The sequence below is a fragment of the Xenopus laevis genome, chromosome 1L (assembly GCF_017654675.1).
Source record: "Xenopus laevis strain J_2021 chromosome 1L, Xenopus_laevis_v10.1, whole genome shotgun sequence".
Lineage (NCBI taxonomy): Eukaryota > Metazoa > Chordata > Amphibia > Anura > Pipidae > Xenopus > Xenopus laevis.
This window is the reverse complement of record NC_054371.1, coordinates 27,882,013-27,903,079: the sequence shown is the minus strand read 5'-3', so window position 1 is coordinate 27,903,079 and position 21,067 is coordinate 27,882,013. Positions and strand designations below refer to the sequence as shown.

At 39.1% G+C, this 21,067-nt stretch overlaps 1 protein-coding gene across 4 annotated transcripts in view; it reads left to right on the top strand.

The window, feature by feature from the left end:
- slc2a15a.L (solute carrier family 2 (facilitated glucose transporter), member 15a L homeolog) overlaps positions 1–21,067 on the top strand; it is a 94,899-nt gene that overhangs the window by 56,149 nt on the left and 17,683 nt on the right. For all 4 annotated transcript variants that reach the window (XM_018228672.2, XM_018228675.2, XM_041587942.1 and 1 more), the window contains exons 8-11: positions 1,081–1,268; positions 1,986–2,096; positions 4,720–4,821; positions 5,414–5,489. In XM_018228672.2, the coding sequence (XP_018084161.1) occupies positions 1,081–1,268; positions 1,986–2,096; positions 4,720–4,821; positions 5,414–5,489 (477 nt within the window). The remainder of the gene's footprint in view (positions 1–1,080; positions 1,269–1,985; positions 2,097–4,719; positions 4,822–5,413; positions 5,490–21,067) is intronic.

Here is a 21,067-nt window from a genome sequence, read left to right as displayed (position 1 = left end):
TTATTATGTTTATGCAAGTTACATAAGATCCAGGGAAATCCCAACTGCTCCTACATCACACGCATACACATAATGTGGGTGGCATAAGCTCCCTATGAGCATTTTTTTCATATTATTTTACTGTTTTGGTTTCCCCAGCCAGGGTACAGGATCTATGAGGCGGATAAACAATTTTCTTATGATAGGTGGCCTTTAACTCTGTAAGTGGTGTGTCCCAGCATTAACCTGCTTATCTGTATTCCTTCCAGCCCTGGTGACACTTACAAAGGTCAGGCTGCAATGAGTCAGAGCTTACTCATACCACTTTCCTGCCTTTGGAATTGTTCCCGTGTAATAAGCATGTATAATTAAAATACCCCCAAGATTTTAAAGTAAGGATTTATTGTTATTAAACATTAAATTAACTATATTTACACACAAACAGAATACGATTCCCCCAGCTCATCGGAGGTCTTGATGTATTGCCTCCATTTCTTTTTATATTAACATACATTTTTATAATGTAAAAATTCTAATTACAGTGTGTGAGAAGAGACTATTAATATCCTTTTTAACCCTTGTGACCTGACATTTCAATGCAGCAATGTGCACCGTTCTAATGTGCTCCCCCATCCCTCCACCAAAACGTCAGTAATGTTGCAGAAATCATTTAAATTTTCAGACGTTACGTGTTTGCTCGATAATGAGATGTAACGTTCACAGCGGGAAGTCGCTGTAACGGGAGTAAGTCTCACACTTTGCAGCGGGTGTGGCGGAAGCCCGGGGAAATAGCCATGAACAATTGGAGCAGGTCATGGAACTCCGAGGTGACTTCTAATATACTCATATTTTCCAACAAGGGGTACTTTATTTATTATAATACACAAGTTTTAGTGAGTCATGTGACAGAAATTATATCACTACTCAGCGTGTATAACTGGTGACATCACTAGTCACCATTTATAACTGATGACATCACTAGTCACCGTTTATAATGATATCATTTACAGGATATTCATGGCTTTTGTGTATTATATTAATATAAGACACATGGTAGATGATCCTTTCTTAACGGTTCTCCATCTCCAATTGTTTTTTCAGCATTCAGCATATTTCTCGGGAGGGAGGACGTCTCACAGGACATTGAAGACGTCTTGGCAGAAACCAGAATTCAAAGGAATATTCGATTAGTGTCCGTCATCGAACTATTTAAGACCCGCTCCGCCAAGTGGCAAATTATAACCGTCATCGTAACAATGGCATCTTATCAGTTATGCGGTCTCAATGCAGTACGTTTCCTATGCTGCTTCTATGGAATATTCAAAGGGCTGTGACAGGTTTTCCCTTTAGGGACAATAAATCATGAATTCACGCTTGCCTTTTTTATTGTTTGGCAAAAAACTTGCCATGCTCCTAATCTATTGTTATTGTTATAGCCAGTGGGGAGGCAGTTCGGGGAGATTAGTTGCCCTGCGAAGAGGAGATTTGTTGCCAAGCGACTAATCTCCTTGAATCTGCCTGTGTGCCCTGACATTTACACACCTCCAATGGTTTCTAATTTAAGAAAAAACTTGAATGTAAAAAACTCGAATCAGTGTAGTCGAGGAGAAACACTCAAATTGATCAGGTTTTCAGCAAAACGAAAACTCCACAAGTTTTCGAGTGAAACCCTCCAAAATAAACTCGAACATCATGAAGGCTGCAAACATCTTCAAATGGTTTGAGGGACTTCTACCATTGACTTCTACATGACGTGGACAAGTTTTAGATGGTGTATTTTCAGATTCAATCTATTTCTAGCTTGGAGGTATAATAAATCTAGAAAATTTTGTGTTTTTTTTATTTAAAAAAAAATAATAATTTTTCGAATTTGAACTGAAAAATTCCTTTTTTGTGGAAAAAAAACAACTCGAACTTTGATAAATAACCCCCATACTTTCAGCCTATAGGTCCAATTGTAGGCTTTAGTTATGGAAATAATGTTTCTCCATTTAAATATATTTTAGATATGGTTCTACACCAACAGTATCTTCTCTGAAGCTGGTATTCAGTCTGACAAGATTCCATACATTACCCTATCAACGGGGGGCATCGAAATTCTGGCATCTGTAATATCTGTAAGTTTATTTGAATAATGTATCATAAACTTAAAGTTGTATCATTTTTGTGATTTAACCAACCTGTCATATTGAATTGTTTTTATTTATAATGTTTTAGAGATTTTTTTTTTATCACCAGGTATGGGATCGATTATACAAAAACTCGTTATTCAGAAAGTTCTTAATTACAGGAAGACCATCTCCCATAGACCCCGTTTTAAGCAAATAATTCACATTTTTAAAAATAATTAAAATAATGTTCTTTCTCTGTAATAATAAAACAGTAGCTTGCGCTTGATCCAAACTAAGATATAATTAATCCTTATTGGAGGCAAGACAATGCAATGGGGATTATTTAACGTTTATATGATTTTCTAGTAGACTGGAACTATGGAGACCCAAATTACAGAAAGACCCATTATCTGCAAAACTCCAGGTCCCAAGAATTCTGGATAACAGGTCCCATACCTGTACTTGCCTTTGATTTAAATTTTACACACTAGCAAATTTGATAGCTTAGACTGACCCATATAGAATTTTCCCATTTAATTCACATTCCAAATATTGATTTACCCTGGTTACTGACTACAAAGCAGTACTGCTTCTCAGTAGTTTTGTCTCATTTATGTTCTTTGCACATTTTTCCTTTTCTACATTTCCAAGACCTGACCATTATTTTTAATGGTACATTGGTTAGAAGATAAAGTAACAAACAAAACAGTTGTTTAGAAAGCTATGTTTGGAACTCTGTTATCATAGCAGGCTAGTCATTTGCTAGTCCAAAAGTTCTGCCAAATGTGTGAAAATGAGACATTTTGCCCTGAAACTATTTCACATAGTTCAGTGAGCGTGTGTCAAGACAGTATAAAAAGTATCTCCTGTTTTAGCATTTGCTCACGTTATACCATCTAATTTTGATGTTACTTTGTTCCAAACACCGTATTCAAATATACAAACGGTAAGAAGCAACAGAGTGGAATCAGGTCACATCACTGCAGTGCTTTATAACCAATCGTGAGGACAGCTGCAAAACATTATTTATGAGTATAAACATTTAAGAATGGTCTTTCCTTTGGGCATGGGAAATTCTAGGCAGGTCAAATGAACATACGTTCTTGGCATCATTTTAACTTCTTAAAGGAGAAATTTAAAATGAGAACTTCTTAAAGGAGAACCCTAAAAAATGATTATGGTTAGAAATGCCACATTTTATATACTGGACTGAAGCTGGCCATACAAGGTAACATATCAGGAGAGATCTCTCTCCAATATGCCTATGTTGAGGTGGGCGATATTGCGCTGATCCGATCGTGGGCCCTAGGATCATAACTGCTGGTCAAATTGAAGCCTGGGCCTACAGTCTTCTAAATTGCCACTTGGAAGTGCAGCAGTCAACAAAGTTTTTTGCAGCCTGACCATAAAACTATTATTCACCCTCCAGTGACAAAATCTCAGAGGAACAAACTTTTTAATTAGCCAAAGCAAATGGCAATAGCCAAGTGAAACGCAATAAACTGTTATTTGAAGTGGCACAAATGTTATATATTATTGAAAAATACTGTTGTGATAACTCACCCTGGTGGTCTAGTGGTGCAGTGGGGACACCCGCCACGCCGCTCCTCTTCCAATGTGCCGATTAGTTAGGGCACGCGCGGTGCACATTCTCCCTCTTTATTGGCGCATTTGCACTGCCGTCATCATGCGCGAAGTTTAAAGGTATTTAAAGTAGGGATGCACTGAATCCACTATTTTGGATTCGGCCGAACCCCCGAATCCTTTGCGAAAGATTCCGCCGAATACCGAACCGAATCCTAATTTTCATATGCAAATTAGGGGTGGGAAGGAGAAAATATTTTTTACTTCCTTGTTTTGTGACAAAAAGTCACACGATCGCCTCCCCGCTCCTAATTTGCATATGCAAATTAAGGTTTGGATTTGGTTTGGCCGGGCAGAAGGATTCAGCCGAATCCTGCTGAAAAAGGCCAAATCCTGGCCGTATCCCAAACTGAATCCTGGATTCGGTGCATCCCTAATTTAAACTGGCAGAATGTATTTTTCACTGCCCATTATAGGTTTCCTCATTGTGAGTTCCTGGTGCCTCTGTGCTGTTTAAGCTTCTGTATTCTGTGATCTGATACCTGTTTTGAACCCAGCCTACTACTGACAATCCTGACTTCTAAAATCCTGACCCTGCCTGGTAACCAACTCTACTGTATCTGAATCCCTTCTGATTGATCTCCTGGTTGACCCTTGCCTGTCTGACTCCGCTTGTACTCTGCCTGCCCCGACCCGGCCTGATTGACTAAGCTTTCTGCCTACACCTTGTACTGTGACCTTCTGCCCAATAGACTTGTGCATTACCGCTGTGCCCCTTTGCTCGTCCAGAACCTTTTGCTTGGCACCTCTCTTAATAAGACCTGGCGGCATCCGATTTGCCGTGGGCTAATCCCGAGGTGAAAGGCGGCTGTTAAAGGCGGAAGCAAGAGCCGAGAACAGGGTGCTTAGCACTGGTTCTGGATTTAGGGTGCTGGCCGTGACAACTGTTGTATGATTTATAAAGGACTGACTCATGATAGATATTCTTATTTGTATATCTAAAGATTATGCCAATATGTCAATCAAATTGGTATTTTAAATGCAGAGCTTGACTGTTGAAAAGCTCGGGAGGAGAATTCTATTGATTGGAGGATTTGGTCTGATGACATTGTTCTTTGGAATACTCACCGTTTCTCTAACATTTCAGGTAAGGATTATTTTCATTGTATTAGTTTGTTTTGTTTATTTAGAAAATATTCCTAAATTTTTTATGTTTACGACACATTTTAGGTTTTATTTATGACCTCTTTGACATAGTACACAACATTGTTTTCATGCACTTTTTTTTTTGCACACTGGCCAGATTTTAGGAGTCAAACAGGTGCAGTTCAGTGGGGGAATGGATTTCCAGAAATACTAAGTTTTTTTTCTGTAGCTTTTATTTCTTTAAATATGTTTCTGTTTCATTATGCTTGGGTTTTGTATACACAGCCACTAATGGCAATTGAATAGGCCAATTTACATTCTTTATATTAGAAAATAACAGTTATATTTGTATTGTTTTGAAATCGCTAAGAGTAAATATGAAGTTTCACAGTGGCAGCTAGGGAATAATGGATTTTTTGTTATACAGGCTTTTATACTGGCAAAGTGCTGTTTGAATAATAAACGAAAATATATTACCAACCTAGGCCAAACCTTGCCAATTATGCCAAATAACTTGGTCTTAAATCCATACTGTTAAGAAACTGTGCAGTCATTTGCCATATAATTGCCACTTTGTTTTCTTTTTATTTTAGCACCATGCACCCTGGATACCATACATCAGCATTGTGTGTATTCTGGGAGTAATTGCATCATTTTGCATTGGACCAGGTAAGACTCTTTGAGGGTAATGTAATAAGGGGTAGAATGTTTGCTCCATGTACAGTAACCCATATCAAACCAGTAAATACCAGTTAATGATACTAAGACTTATTGGTTATTTATTGGTCAGAGTGCAGCTGCTGGATATTGAGGGGGTTATTTATTATGCTCCAAATATCCGAAGTTCGAATAATTTGTGGTTTTCACACTAAAAAAAACTACGATTTTTTTGGAATTTATTAAAGCCTGATGGTCTTAAAAGTCAGAATCCGAAACCCCAGCATCTGAAAGCTCTCGAGGTCCTGTATAAGTCAATGGGGAAGGTCCCAGTGTCTGCACTGATGTCCGTACCGATATCCGATGAGTTTGTGTTTTCAGCGCAAAAAACTGAAAACTAGGTAAAAATTTTAGTTTTTGCGCAAACTCCGCACAACTCAGAGTTTTCGAGGGAAAGCGCAGAAGTTTTGCCCGACCCTATTTTTTCGGGCTTTTTTCGACCAGTCTTGAGTTTAACGGATTTTTATGTTAGAAATACTTAGAAAAATTCGGACCTTGATAAATAACCCCCTGAAAAAAAAAAAAAAAAAAAAAAAAAATATATATATATATATATATATATATATATATATATATAATCAATTCCGGTATGATAATTCCCTGGGTGCTAGGTTATAAGCAGGTACTCACGGGCAGCTGTTAGAATTGGTACAATAGTTACTAATACTCCAGAGATGCTGCTGAGAAATGGATCAACTCAATGTTGCAAAATTGTAACAGTTTAGAGTCTTAGCCTGAATTACTGAGCTGCCAGACTCAAACACCAGTGACAGGAACCTTAAACGTTACACTTAGGGGGTTATTTATCCAGGTCCGAATTTACCTCAATATCAGCTGCTAACGCTTATTTATTATTACATTTTCCCGAAAATTACCTTTGTGGGAAAAGCTCTGATTATTATGATTGTTTTGTGAATTTTCCCCGGAAACTCAGAATTTTTCGGAGTTTTCACCTGAAAGCTCTGAAACCATCGTGAAATTGCCTGAAACCCCGACACAACCAAAAATCAATGGGACTGTTCCCATTGACTTTTATACACCCTTGACAGGTTTGAGATGCCGTGTTTTTTAGGGATCGGCGAATTTGACCCATTTCGTTTCGCCAAAAATGTCGCAGACGCTCTTTAAAGTCTATGGGCGTCAAAAAAAATTAGTTGCGCAGCGAAATTGTTTTGACGCACGTCTTTTTTTTTTTTTGGACGCACGCCGCCATACAAGTCTATGAGCGTCATTTTTCCCGGCGAAACGAGGCGAAAAAATTCGCCCATCCCTAGTGTTTTGATATTCAGGCTTTTTAGTCCTCGGGGTTAAAAAAATTCTGAAACATTTGAGATTCTTTCAAAAGTCCGATTTTATAAAAAAAAGCACAAATTTTTCGGGGAATTTCGGGTATTCGGAGCTTAGTAAATAACCCCCTACGATTTTGGAAAAACAGTTAAAAAATAATAATAAAAATAAAAAACGAGAGCAACTGAAACAAGCCTTTATTTCTGGAGAACAATCTGAAAACAACTCAACTGAAACAAATGTTTGGAAGGTGAAGAACCCCTGTAACTTTACTTAAAGGTGAGCCACTCCTTTAACTCTAGCACCATGTAAAGAACAGTCTGCTACGTTGGGTCCTTGTGAAGATTCCTTTTTATCACTACTCCTCCTATACTAGGGTGGTTGCCACCAGTGTGTTCTAACAGCCAGCTCGCTCTATACATGCCAGTTCAAAGCTGTCCTTTCCAACATCTTCACAAAATGGCAAATTTGTTGTTGTGGACTTGCTGTAGACCAATCAACCTGCCTTTTTGTCCCTTACTTCCGCTTTCAAATATGAGAAACCTAATTTTTCTCCTCATTTAACTGTCCCAAATCCAATTAGCACTTCACTGGCCTGTGTTTGATCAGTGAGCAGCCTATCCCCCTGCCAACATTTGCAGTCCCCCTGAGTGCTGTAAGTGTCCCCCTTTTGATTCTGCAAACCAGTTTCCAAAAGACAGGCACATCTGCGTCTAAATGCTCCCTGGAACAGCTGCTCCACCATTGCATACATGCGACAAGACACACATCGAGTAGCACCGGTAAATCCACTAAAAACTCATACTTCAGTTTAGCTTTTACGTTTTTGGCACCTACTAAACACGTAGTGGCATATCTAACAAGGGTTTCGAATTGAAAAAACTTCTAAATTCGAATTCAAAAAGACCAACCAAAATTAAGTCAAAGTCTTTTTTTTTGTCAAATAGGTCCAAATTCGATCGAAGAATCGAAGAAATAGCGCATTCGATTGAATTCGATTCAAAGTTTTCCCCCCAAAAAACTTTGATTTTTCAAAGTCCACCAATTGACTCCAAGTAGGCTAAAACAGCAATTCGGCAGGTTTTAGATGGCGAATGGTCGAAGCCGAATTTTTAAAGAGACAGTACATGATAAATTTTGATATTCGAATGTTTTTCAAACTCGAATCGATTTTGGACTATTCCCTAGTCGAAGTACACAAAAAATAGCTTGAATTTTTTTCATTCGAAAATCCACCTCGATAATGCTGCCGCTTATTCACACACACAATATTAGCTTTATGGCACCACACTCCCAAACACTAGTTCTATTATATATGTTCTGTATAATTGTATGAGGTGTATCTGACATACACAGCGCACACAGTAATCTCTTTATTTCAGTTGAGAAAGTGGTTTGATTGGGAGATGCCTCAATGATGCCTCCTCTTTCTATAAATCTATATACACACATATATACGTTATATTATATATAATTGACCTATATAAATATAACACACACATATATAAATTATATTATATATAAATGACCTATATAGATATAACACATACATACACATAACTTATATATACTTTGCTTCTTTATAAGAAAAAGCAACCCTTGTTATCTGCTCCATAAGGCACTGCTACACTCATTAAACATGAAGCACAAATTATTTAAAGAACAAATCAGAAGCTTTTATTTATTTTTTTGCCAGTAGTGCCTTCCAGAGGGCAAAGGGAAATGCTTTATAGTAGGGATTCAAGAGAAATCTATAAAATGCATTATACTGTTTAAAACCTCACAATTTGTTGTCAAATCACTTGTGGAATACATAGAATGACCTAGTAATGCGCATAACGATAAATGAAAACAATGGATTATCCCAGATTAAGTATATCTAGCATGAAATAATCTTCAGAATTATAAGCATTTACAGATCGTCTGTCTCATGTTTTTCTAATAATATAGCAGCTTATGTTTCCTAGACCTACAGTTTTCCCTGGATTTAAGCTCATTTTAACTCAGGGTCACAAGTGGAACACACTGTGCACATAACTCTTTCTGTATATTTAATATATATATTTTTTAAATTATTCTAACACAAGCACATTTGGCAAGGTTGCTGTACCAACTTGTGCTGGGTGATGGGCCAAATGATTGGATCACAGTAGGTTGCTATGCAGGCTGTAAGGAGAGGACCACATTCTGGCTGATAGTTACTGGAGTTGACAGTTGGAGAGCGCCCACATGTGGGCAGATAAGCTGTCGATTTGGGGGCAGATTCACTAACACACAAATTTTCGCCAGCGTCCGTTTCGCACCCATCGGACCTTTTCACCAGGCGCAAATGCTTTACGAAAATTGACATTGACCATTTGCCATCTACAACCTACCAAATTGCTGTTTAGCCTATGGGGGACCTCCTAGAACCTATCTGGAGTCAATTGGTGGACTTTGAAAAATCAAAGTTTTTTTTGGATCGAATGCGATTTTCCTTCAATTCGTACAATTAGAATTTGGCTAAATATGGACCTATTCGATCAAAAACGGACCTATTCAACCAAAAAAGACTTTGACTTCATTTCGGTTGCTCTTTTTGAATTTGAACTTCGAAGTTTTTTCAATTCGAAATTTAACCCTTGATAAATATGCCCCTTACAATGTGGGAGCCATGATTGAAGGGCGAATTTTTTCACCTTGTTTTGCTTTAAAAATGACACCCATAGACTTGTATGACGTTTTGCGTCAAAATAAAAAGCCGCGCGTCAAAAATTTTTTGCCGTGCTACAAATTTTTTTTGACGCCCATAGACTTTAATGGGCGTTGGCGACATTTCGCCGGCGGAGAATTTTTGACAAAACGATACTGCTCAAATTCGCCCATCCCTAATAATTACAGAGAAAAAGTTATTAATTAATATTAATATCTTTTTACAAATTTGAATTAATTGAGTAAAATGGAGTCTTTTGGAAATGGCCTTACCATAATTTGAAGCTTTTGGGATAACAGGTTTCTGCATAACAGATCCCATAGCTGTAATTGTGTCAGGCATGATGGCGTTTAGCCAGAAGTAGACACGGTATACAAATTAGGGATGCACCAAATCGAGGATTCGGTTTGGGATTCGGCCAGGATTTTGCCTTTTTCAGCAGGATTCGGTTTGGTGTTGGGCAGAATCTTTCGTGAAGGATTCGGGGTTTCTGCCGAATCCAAAATAGTGAATTTGGTGCATCCCTAGGACAAATTGAGATTAGTTGTGATGTTTGGAACAGTGTCTCACAATACCCGCAGCCAACCACAATTAGGCCTGTTTTTTTTCATTGGATTTCTTTACTCTCCTAAACTTCAGGATTGTGGGGCCCATTTACTTCGCTCGAGTGAAGGAATAGAGGAAAAATAGTTCGAATTTCGAATGTTTTTTTGGCTACTTCGACCATCGAATGGGGTACTTCGACTACGACCTTCGACTTGGAATCGAACGATTCAAACTAAAAATCGTTCGACTATTCGACCATTCGATAGTTGAAGTACTGTCTCTTTAAAAAATTCTTCGACCCCCTAGTTTGCCACCTAAAACCTACCGAGGCCAATGTTAGCCTATGGGGAAGGTCCCCATAGGCTACCTAACAATTTTCTGATCGAAGGAATATCCTTCGATCGTTGGATTAAAATCCTTCGAAACATTCGATTCAAAGGATTTAATCGTTCAATCGAGCGATTATTCCTTTGATCGTTCGATCGTAGGAATTAGCGAAAAATCCTTCGACTGCGATATTCGAAGTTGAAGGATTTCACTTAGGCAGTAGAATATCGAGGGTTAATTAACCCTCGATATTCAACCCTAGGTAAATCTGCCCCACAATGTGTAGAATAAAAAGCCGGTAAAATAAAAGTTTGAATTCCTTCACTGAAGAAGCATGAAAGAAGCAAAAATCCATTACAAGTAATTCAAAAGGTTACTTGCCTACAATCAATCAAAAGGAAACCTTTCCTTGAAATCTTATGTGTGTCCCTGTTAACAAAGACTGCTTATTATAGACCCCTGATTCTTATTCAGGTGATACAACACATTCTTCTGCCAACTCCATACAGATATAAAGAAGGACTTTTGTCCTTTTATTCTTTTTCGACCATGCACTAGTAAGAGTAGCAAGCAAGTACATAGAACACAACACTTTTTAATGTATTTTACTTTCCATGTTGGCTACAGGGAGAAAGATTTAGTTGGAGAGTTTCGTGGTTTTTTAAATACACTAACCAATCTTTGCTTCATGTTGAGCAGCTAAGCAGTTGTGTGGACAAATATTTGTATTTTCAGTGTTTGCCAAATCTCAAAGGCGTTATGTAAATTGTGCTGTGTTTAAATAAATATAGATATATGCATACAAACTTGCACAATTACGCTGGATCTGATTACTCAAAATCCAGACAGCACTGAGATGCCAGGACCCACCAGTAAACCTGAGATCATAGACCCACTTTCCAAACTATTATTCCTCCTCTCCTCACTCAACCTCTTTATTCTCCTAGTCTTTTATATCTACTTTCTATATTCTTCCATTATTAAGCATTTTTTCCCATAAAAAATAGGCAATGACCATGAAATATACAAATGATTAGAAGCTAGCGGCCCACTGACACCTGGGCCCACCAGGAGTTTTTCTGGTGGGCCAATCCAACACTGGCTAGTGATCTCATCCAACAAAGAAGAATTTGTGCTGATCTAGGTGCTCCATTACCTCCATTGATCGACATTTTAGTTCTCTACATATTAGAAATATATTAGATTATATCTGATCAGTTTGGCTGCCCATTGTTAATTATATAATCAGCCCATGGGCTAATCAGATTATCTGTTTGCTTTAAAAGACTATTTAAGATATTTAAGCTTTAAAAGGAGAAAAGGCACAGGTTATTAACAGATAACCGATAAGCTCTGTAATAGAATACAATGGGATTCTACATCGTGCATCTGGTATCTGCTAGGTAACCTGAGCCTTGATTGGCTGCCCCCATGGCTACACAGCACCTTGTTTATAAAATCTATAATAGGCTTTCTGAATTAAAAACACCAGTTTCACTAGTGGAGGGACAGTACATTATATTTCAATTACTTCGGGACGCTTTCATTTTTTTGGTGTTACTGTTCCTTTAAGTACTTCCATTGCACCTAGCATTGGGTACAACACTACCCGCACCTGCCTTTATTAACTGCTTAAACTCTAGAGTTACCTATACCAGAGCCTTGACACTGGAGTTGGGTGTTCAAGGTACGTTCAAGCAACATTATTTCTGATAGGCAAGCAATGGACATCAGGGCTCAATGTTCTCTAAATGAAAAGTATGTCTCCTTTGGAAAATGCCTCCTGTATAATTTTCCAGCTAGTCATTTGGAAGCAGCATAGCTGCAGGCCTTTTCTATGAATGGGCTTTGTGAAGTCTACATTCTGGCCTCAAAAATGCCTGCATACAGTAGATAACTACCTGAACTCTGCTAATCAGTCACCATCACACACCACCTCATTTCTCTGCATACCTCTATTTATTAAGGGATTCAAGGGAAAGTGCTGGTTTGCACTGAGCCAATTTCTGAGTAAAACAAGAACTGCAGGTTTATTTAAAAAATATAATGAAAATATAGAACTGGCAGGAAACAAAGTCCAGGAAACAGGTCGAGGGTCAGGGCTGTAAGAAATCAAACAGATCTGTATAAAAGGTGGAAGGTCAGGTCAGGTAAGGCTAAGGTCAAACCGAGAGGTCAGATAATACGGAACAAGGACAAGGAAGGAACAGGACATATGGAAACGGGAACTCAAGGACAGGAACAGGAACTCAAACAACAACCTAGGTACAGGGTCTCAGGACAGGAACATCAGACAGCTTGGAAAGGCAGATGGGCCAATGATCGAGCAACAAGTTGTAGAAGGAGTCAGGCTTAAATAGCCCCCCTGATTGGGCTATTCGGGTAACAGGCCAAGGTCAAATCGAGAGGTCAGATAATGGGGAACAAGGACAAGGCAGGAACAGAACTTATGGAAATGGGAACTCAAGATCAGGAACCTCAGGTACAGGGTCTCAGAACAGGAACATCAGACAGCTTGGAAAGGCAGATGGGCCAATGATCTAGCAACAAGTTGTAAAAGGAGGCAGGCTTAAATAGCCCCCCTGGTTGGGCTATTGCCTGCAGCTGGATCATGGGTGTGGTTACCAGGGAATATTGAGATTCATTTATATTCACCAGGCTGCAACCGCCCTGCTCTTGTAGCTCAAGCAGGAGGAGCAGTGACCAGTATAGAGTAGTATAGTATAGTATAGAGCAGGTCCCTGGTTTGAAACCACGGAGTTCCTGATGCATCTCTATTAACTATTCAACTTTCTAATGTTGTTCAGCTCCAAGATGCATAAGTAAAATTACTATTATGTGAACAATGAGACTGGTGTAATCCAAGATACCAGATCTCTGACCTCAGTGCATAGTGTTTAGTTATGACCTGTGTTTTACTGTAATATTATTATGTTAAAATCTGTGTTAATTGTTACTGTCGTCCTACTGTAGACCCAGGAATTTTATCTGTACATTGGACTTTACACTGGAAATTATCAACTTCCACCTCTTGGATGTACATTTGAAGTGCACAACGTTTTAAAGTTTTGTATTTGTTCAAAAAAAAAAGTCCTGCCACTGTCCTTCAGATGATTTATGGATCTTATTTGTGTTTCTAGAGAAACCTTTGCACAGTCACCAATATATTTCGGCACAGACAGACAGTGGACTACGTTTATTATAAAATTATATATTGATTTTTTTTTTCTCAGTGTCCAGTATTATAATTATGCGTCAGGACAAACTGTTTGATTTGCAGACTAAAAAAAGCCCCAGTCAGAAGAGGAGTCTTTCCTTTTTGATTACTTAAACCATTTTCAAGTTCATCCAAAAGATATAAAAAATGAATATACTTCCAGCTGACACATCAGGGCCCGGCAGCTGTGAGATTTCTCATACCCCCATACTTCGGTGGTGAGAGGCAATTTTAAACAAGCACTAATAGACTAACTAGCAGCAACTAATCTTTTTGTGCCATAAATCCAAAACAAAGGCTAATGTTATATGTGTATGCCGCAATAGATGCAGGTGATTTTTGCCTGGCATTTGAAATTCAAGTAAATGGATGCTGTGGGTGGCAATTAGGGGCACTTTTCAATCTATTGCTATTTGTAATAATATTCCAAACTCATTGGATTACTTTATGTGAATTCCCATTTATAGCAATGTAGAGCACTGCAATTAGCCCTGCACCTTTGAGCTGTGTGCTAAAAAACATTTCACCTTTACTACAGGCCTTATGGTGGTTACCCTTGCTTAGAGGGGTGTCATCAATGGATTGCTTTCAATTTTACTTTAATTTTAGGCCTGCAGTGCACTTTGCTTTCCACATACTTGAGACTGCTGCTGGCAGGTGCAATAATGTGTTTAATTCTAGAGTACGGAACACATTTTAGGACATCCTGCGGCGAAATACCCTTCCTTCCTGCGATGTCCTATGCCTTCTGAATGGCGCATCGGGTGCTTTTACTGTCACTCATCGTCCAAACCTGCAGTAACACCTCTGTCCTCTACCCTCCCTTCTCAGCCTTCAGTCATGCTAACTCCGCCCACGGCCTGAGGGCTGTGGGCTGAAGGCCGAGGGCTAAAGGCTGAGGGCGGAGTTAGCATGACTGACGGCTGAGAAGGGAGGGTAGAGGACGGAGGTGTTACTGCAGGTTTGGACGATGAGTGACAGTAAAAGCACCCGATGCGCCATTCAGAAGGCATAGGACATCGCAGGAAGGAAGGGTATTTCGCCCTTGTTGCGAAGTTGCGCTAGCGTTGATTCGCTAAGTAAAGCGAAGTTACGATAGCGAAGGCTAATTTGCATACGGCGCGAAATTCAAATTTCAATGGAGGAATACGTATCAGCACTACAAATGGCTAGAAAACCTTCAAATCATCAAATACAAATTTTATTTTGCCCTACACATGTGCCCACTGTCTAGGTAAGTTGCCATGAGTCAGGAAATGTAGGGGGGAAGGAGGGGAGCCCCTAAAAATTTTTCGATCTTTTTCAGCCTATCACCCATAATGTAGAAAACACGCCAGCGTCTTTTGGGACTTAGAAAATTTTTTGACTTTTTTTGAAACAATCCCTATCTACTCTATTGCGCTTCGCCAGGTCTGAGGTGGCGAAGGAAGTCTAGCGTAAAAAGTAGTGTTCAGTACACTGCGCGCGTTAGTGAATTTGCGTAGTTACGTCGCTAGCGAAACTTCGCCAGGCGTAAGGGTGCGAAGTAACACTAGCGAAACTACGCCAGCGTTCATTAGTGAATTTGCCCAGTAACGAAAATGACAAACGCTAGCGAAGTAACGCTAGCGTTCGGCGCTTCGGCGCTTAGTGAATTTGCCCCCTTGTGTCCTGTACTTATTGCCCACAAGCACCATGTTTGGAGCCTTGTGCAACCAGTACATGGTACAGAGCAGAAGGTGTAAGTGTATTATGCCCTAAGAGGTTCAAATCTGTGCCCTTTCATGTGCCAATACTAGAGTCTACTCCTACTGAAAGAAGGGAGACACATGTAAAATAAATATTTGCACAATATTAAAATAAAGGTCTGTATTTTAGTCTTGGAACTTCGCTCTTTCCCTTTGCTGTTTATGGGAAACTATAAACATCCTGAACATTTTTATGTCCGGTGCCAATAATATGCTGCAGTATTCCACTAGGCACAAACATTAGAGGCAAAATGTGCAATGTGACATTATTTCTGAAGAAATCGTATTCCAGAATAACTAGTGTTATTTGTACAGTGGCAGCTCAAAAGAGACCCAAGTTGTTTTCTCTCCTGCTGATTTAGCCAATTTCACTCATAATTCACACCTTTTTCATACTGAGAAATCCCTGGATTTCTAAGAATAGCAAAGCATTTCTGATACTTGTATAGGCACTCAAGGCACACCTGGAGTGTAATTTGCACACAGTAAGGGGTCTATTTACTAATTTTAACCATCGTGGAAAAAAAGTGCTTAAGAAAGAAAACAACACAACAGAATATTCCCACACACTCAGAAGAAAGTCACACACCAGGGCGAATCACTAAAAAACTTGAATGATTAATGAACTGGGAAAAAAATATATATAATGTAAGTTGTTGTAGACAATTCCCATTAACTTTTCATAGTTTTATTCTTTAATAAATCTTGAATATTTGAGGTTCCAAAGAATGTTCTTGAGTATATTGGTGCTCACGTTTTTTCACTGCATTTTTTCTAGAATCGCGGAAAAAAAATCTCAACTTTTCATAAATCGGCCCCTAAGTATGTGAAGGTTAAAGGCTAGGACCGCGCGGCTGCCTGGTCGTACCGCGCGGCCTAGGGGCGGCCGTCAATGAAATCCGGCGCTGCATGTAGTGGGTAAAATTAGCTTGTCCTCAGATGGAACACTCACTGTTCAGTTATTTCTGGAAGCAACATCAGCACAAGAGCTATTTGCCAGGATCTTAACAATGTGGGGGATAAGCAGCTGCACACAAACCCAACCACAATATATAATGCTAAGTGTCAGCTGGAGTGGGGTAAAGGTCTCCATCATTGTTCTCTGATGCAATGGAAACATGTTCCATGGAATTATAAAACGTGCTTTGTTATCTGAAGGACAAGTCTGAGTTTGGCAAATACAGAATACTACCTGCCTAAATGAATGATGTTTGTAATAATGGTCTGTTTGCATGGTTTATCTAGTCTGTCTGGTTCCAGTGAAACAACATTCTCCTTGCTACAATCATGGCAGTTTGGGGAAGGCTCTGTCCTGTCTTAGCATAATATTATGTGAGCCCCTTACAGAATTAATATGCTGAGATGAAAGTGGAACAAAATGACTGGCCTGCACAGAACCCTGACCTCAACTCAGTATAACAGCGGTAGTATATATAGCATTACCTACTGCACGCCCAGCCAGCATTTCAAATCACTGATTGTTTGCTAGTGCCCAGTGTTCTACCATACTGAAGGGCTGCATTATAAAAAAAAACACTGAAGACCATGAATGGGGAATATAATGACTGCTGTGCGATTTGCTCCAGGTCTGCTAACCTGTAGGAACAGGTAGTCGACCAGCAAATGATTAGTTGGCTTGGGAGCAAAATGTTATTGCATTTCCACAAAGACCAATTTCAAATTATCTTAGACCATTAAAGTATAAATTAGACATAATGAAGGTTTGATTTGATTTGATGAAGAGAAATATATCGTATAAGAGAAATATCTCATATAACTTTTTAGATGTTATGATGTGTGGTCTGATACGTTGGTTCCCGGCATTCAATACTCAGTTTTTGTGCACCCGGAATTCCAGAGTAAATCACATGTCATCAGCCATGTGATCTCCTGATGAGCTCATTGTCGAGCAAACCACCCAGCAAATTGGATCTAATTGGTCATGTGTGTTACGGAAGAATGAGAGGAGATGGGCAACACATGGTATTGACTGATTTTTCAGTTAGCAGGTGTTTGGCCTGTTGCAGATGGGAAACACGTAATTATCGCCTCAGTAAATGTAGACGCAATCAGATGCAATCATTATTATAAAGATTATAAAAGACCAGAGTATTGGGTCTTGTAATTGAAGTTTTATCCAGATTTGTTTGGTTTGATGTTTACTATTTATTTGCAAAATTTCTTAATAACTGATCATTTTTTTTTGGAAGAAAGAAAATAATATTTTAAGTGTGCTTGGTTTCTCATTTCTTGCTGAGATTCTTCCACACAGTTAAAAGAAATTATTTCAGCTCCTTCTCAAATGTAAAACGGGATTCCTTGTAGTCATCATCATGGGGAATTCATCCGGTTGAAAGCAGATGATATTCCTCTGGTTCAGTGATACAAAAACATTATAATTGGGTTTGGGCACAGGTTGTATTTCTTGGCTCTGTACTACCTCTAGTGTCATTGCCTTCTATTTTATAACAAAGTCATTGGAGGGATTATGTAGCTGTGGTATAATTAATAATTGCTATGATTAGAGTGACAGCAGAAATTCTTGATACTCATCTCAGGATTAGAGATGGCGCGAACTGTTCGCCGGCGAACTTGTTCGCGCGAACATCGGGTGTTCGCGCTCGCCGGAAGTTCGCGAACGTCGCGCGACGTTCGCCATTTTGGGTTCGCCATTGTTGGCGCTTTTTTTTGCCCTCTCACCCCAGACCAGCAGGTACATGGCAGCCAATCAGGAAGCTCTCCCCTGGACCACTCCCCTTCCCTATAAAAACCGAAGCCCTGCAGCGTTTTTTCACTCTGCCTGTGTGTGCTGAAGAGATAGTGTAGGGAGAGAGCTGCTGCCTGTTAGTGATTTCAGGGACAGTTGAAAGTTTGCTGGCTAGTAATCGTTTTGATACTGCTCTGTTATTGGAGGGACAGAAGTCTGCAGGGGTTTGAGGGACATTTAAGCTTAGGTAGCTTTGCTGGCTAGTAATCTACCTTCTACTGCAGTGCTCTGTATGTAGCTGCAGTGGGCAGCTGTCCTGCTTCTGATCTCATCTGCTGACTGCTGCAATAACAGTAGTCCTTGTAAGGACTGCTTTTATTTATTTTTTTGTTGTTTTACTACTACTACTACTACTACTATAAGAGCCCAGTGCTATTAGTCTAGCAGTGTTGGGGAGTGGGACTGGTGTGCTAATCTGCTGCTCCTAGTAGTTCAGCAGCACCAACTTTAATTTTTTTTTTTAATATTCATTTTTTTTTATTTTACTTTTTTTTATTTTACTACCGCTGTAGTAGTGTATAAGTTGACCTTTTAGGCATTATTTGCCCTGTAGGCATTTTTTGCCCAGTGTGTTATTCAACCAACTGCCATCTAGCTGTGTGACCTTGTTCACATTCTGTCTAAATATCCATAATATTACCGTCTCCAGAAAAAACACCGGAGTGACTTTTTTCAAGCAGCCATAATATATTTTACGTAATCCGTATCCATCGCTGTAGTAGTGTATAAATTGACCTTTTAGGCATTATTTGCCCTGTAGGCATTTTTTGCCCAGTGTGTTATGCAACCAACTGCCATCTAGCTGTGTGACCTTGTTCACATTCTGTCTAAATATCCATAATATTACCGTCTCCAGAAAAAACACCGGAGTGACTTTTTTCAAGCAGCCATAATATATTTTACGTAATCCGTATCCATCGCTGTAGTAGTGTATAAGTTGACCTTTTAGGCATTATTTGCCCTGTAGGCATTTTTTGCCCAGTGTGTTATTCAACCAACTGCCATCTAGCTGTGTGACCTTGTTCACATTCTGTCTAAATATCCATAATATTACCGTCTCCAGAAAAAACACCGGAGTGACTTTTTTCAAGCAGCCATAATATATTTTACGTAATCCGTATCCATCGCTGTAGTAGTGTATAAATTGACCTTTTAGGCATTATTTGCCCTGTAGGCATTTTTTGCCCAGTGTGTTATTCAACCAACTGCCATCTAGCTGTGTGACCTTGTTCACATTCTGTCTAAATATCCATAATATTACCGTCTCCAGAAAAAACACCGGAGTGACTTTTTTCAAGCAGCCATAATATATTTTACGTAATCCGTATCCATCGCTGTAGTAGTGTATAAGTTGACCTTTTAGGCATTATTTGCCCTGTAGGCATTTTTTGCCCAGTGTGTTATGCAACCAACTGCCATCTAGCTGTGTGACCTTGTTCACATTCTGTCTAAATATCCATAATATTACCGTCTCCAGAAAAAACACCGGAGTGACTTTTTTCAAGCAGCCATAATATATTTTACGTAATCCGTATCCATCGCTGTAGTAGTGTATAAGTTGACCTTTTAGGCATTATTTGCCCTGTAGGCATTTTTTGCCCAGTGTGTTATTCAACCAACTGCCATCTAGCTGTGTGACCTTGTTCACATTCTGTCTAAATATCCATAATATTACCGTCTCCAGAAAAAACACCGGAGTGACTTTTTTCAAGCAGCCATAATATATTTTACGTAATCCGTATCCATCGCTGTAGTAGTGTATAAATTGACCTTTTAGGCATTATTTGCCCTGTAGGCATTTTTTGCCCAGTGTGTTATTCAACCAACTGCCATCTAGCTGTGTGACCTTGTTCACATTCTGTCTAAATATCCATAATATTACCGTCTCCAGAAAAAACACCGGAGTGACTTTTTTCAAGCAGCCATAATATATTTTACGTAATCCGTATCCATCGCTGTATTAGTGTATAAATTGACCTTTTAGGCATTATTTGCCCTGTAGGCATTTTTTGCCCAGTGTGTTATTCAACCAACTGCCATCTAGCTGTGTGACCTTGTTCACATTCTGTCTAAATATCCATAATATTACCGTCTCCAGAAAAAACACCGGAGTGACTTTTTTCAAGCAGCCATAATATATTTTACGTAATCCGTATCCATCGCTGTATTAGTGTATAAATTGACCTTTTAGGCATTATTTGCCCTGTAGGCATTTTTTGCCCAGTGTGTTATTCAACCAACTGCCATCTAGCTGTGTGACCTTGTTCACATTCTGTCTAAATATCCATAATATTACCGTCTCCAGAAAAAACACCGGAGTGACTTTTTTCAAGCAGCCATAATATATTTTACGTAATCCGTATCCATCGCTGTATTAGTGTATAAATTGACCTTTTAGGCATTATTTGCCCTGTAGGCATTTTTTGCCCAGTGTGTTATTCAACCAACTGCCATCTAGCTGTGTGACCTTGTTCACATTCTGTCTAAATATCCATAATATTACCGTCTCCAGAAAAAACACCGGAGTGACTTTTTCAAGCAGCATTCATATATTTTACGTAATCCGTATCCACCGCTGTAGTAGTGTATACGTTGACCTTGTAGGCATTATTTGCACAGTGTTTTCTTCAAACCGCCATCTAGCTGTGTGAGCTTGTTCACATTTTGTCTAAATATTGATAATATTATCGTCTCTAGAAAAACCACTTGAGTTACTTTTTTTCAAGCAGCATTCATATATTTTACGTAATCCGTATCCACCGCTGTAGTAGTGTATACGTTGATCTTGTAGGCATTATTTGCACACTGTTTTCTTCAAACTGCCATCTAGCTGTGTGTATTATCGTTTCCAGAAAAACCAACTGAGTTTTTGTTGTTGTTGTTTTTTTAAAAATAATGCCAGGCAAAGGCAGGCCGCCACGCAGAGGCCGTGCTAGGGGCTGTGCTGCTATGCAATCCTGTGGCCCT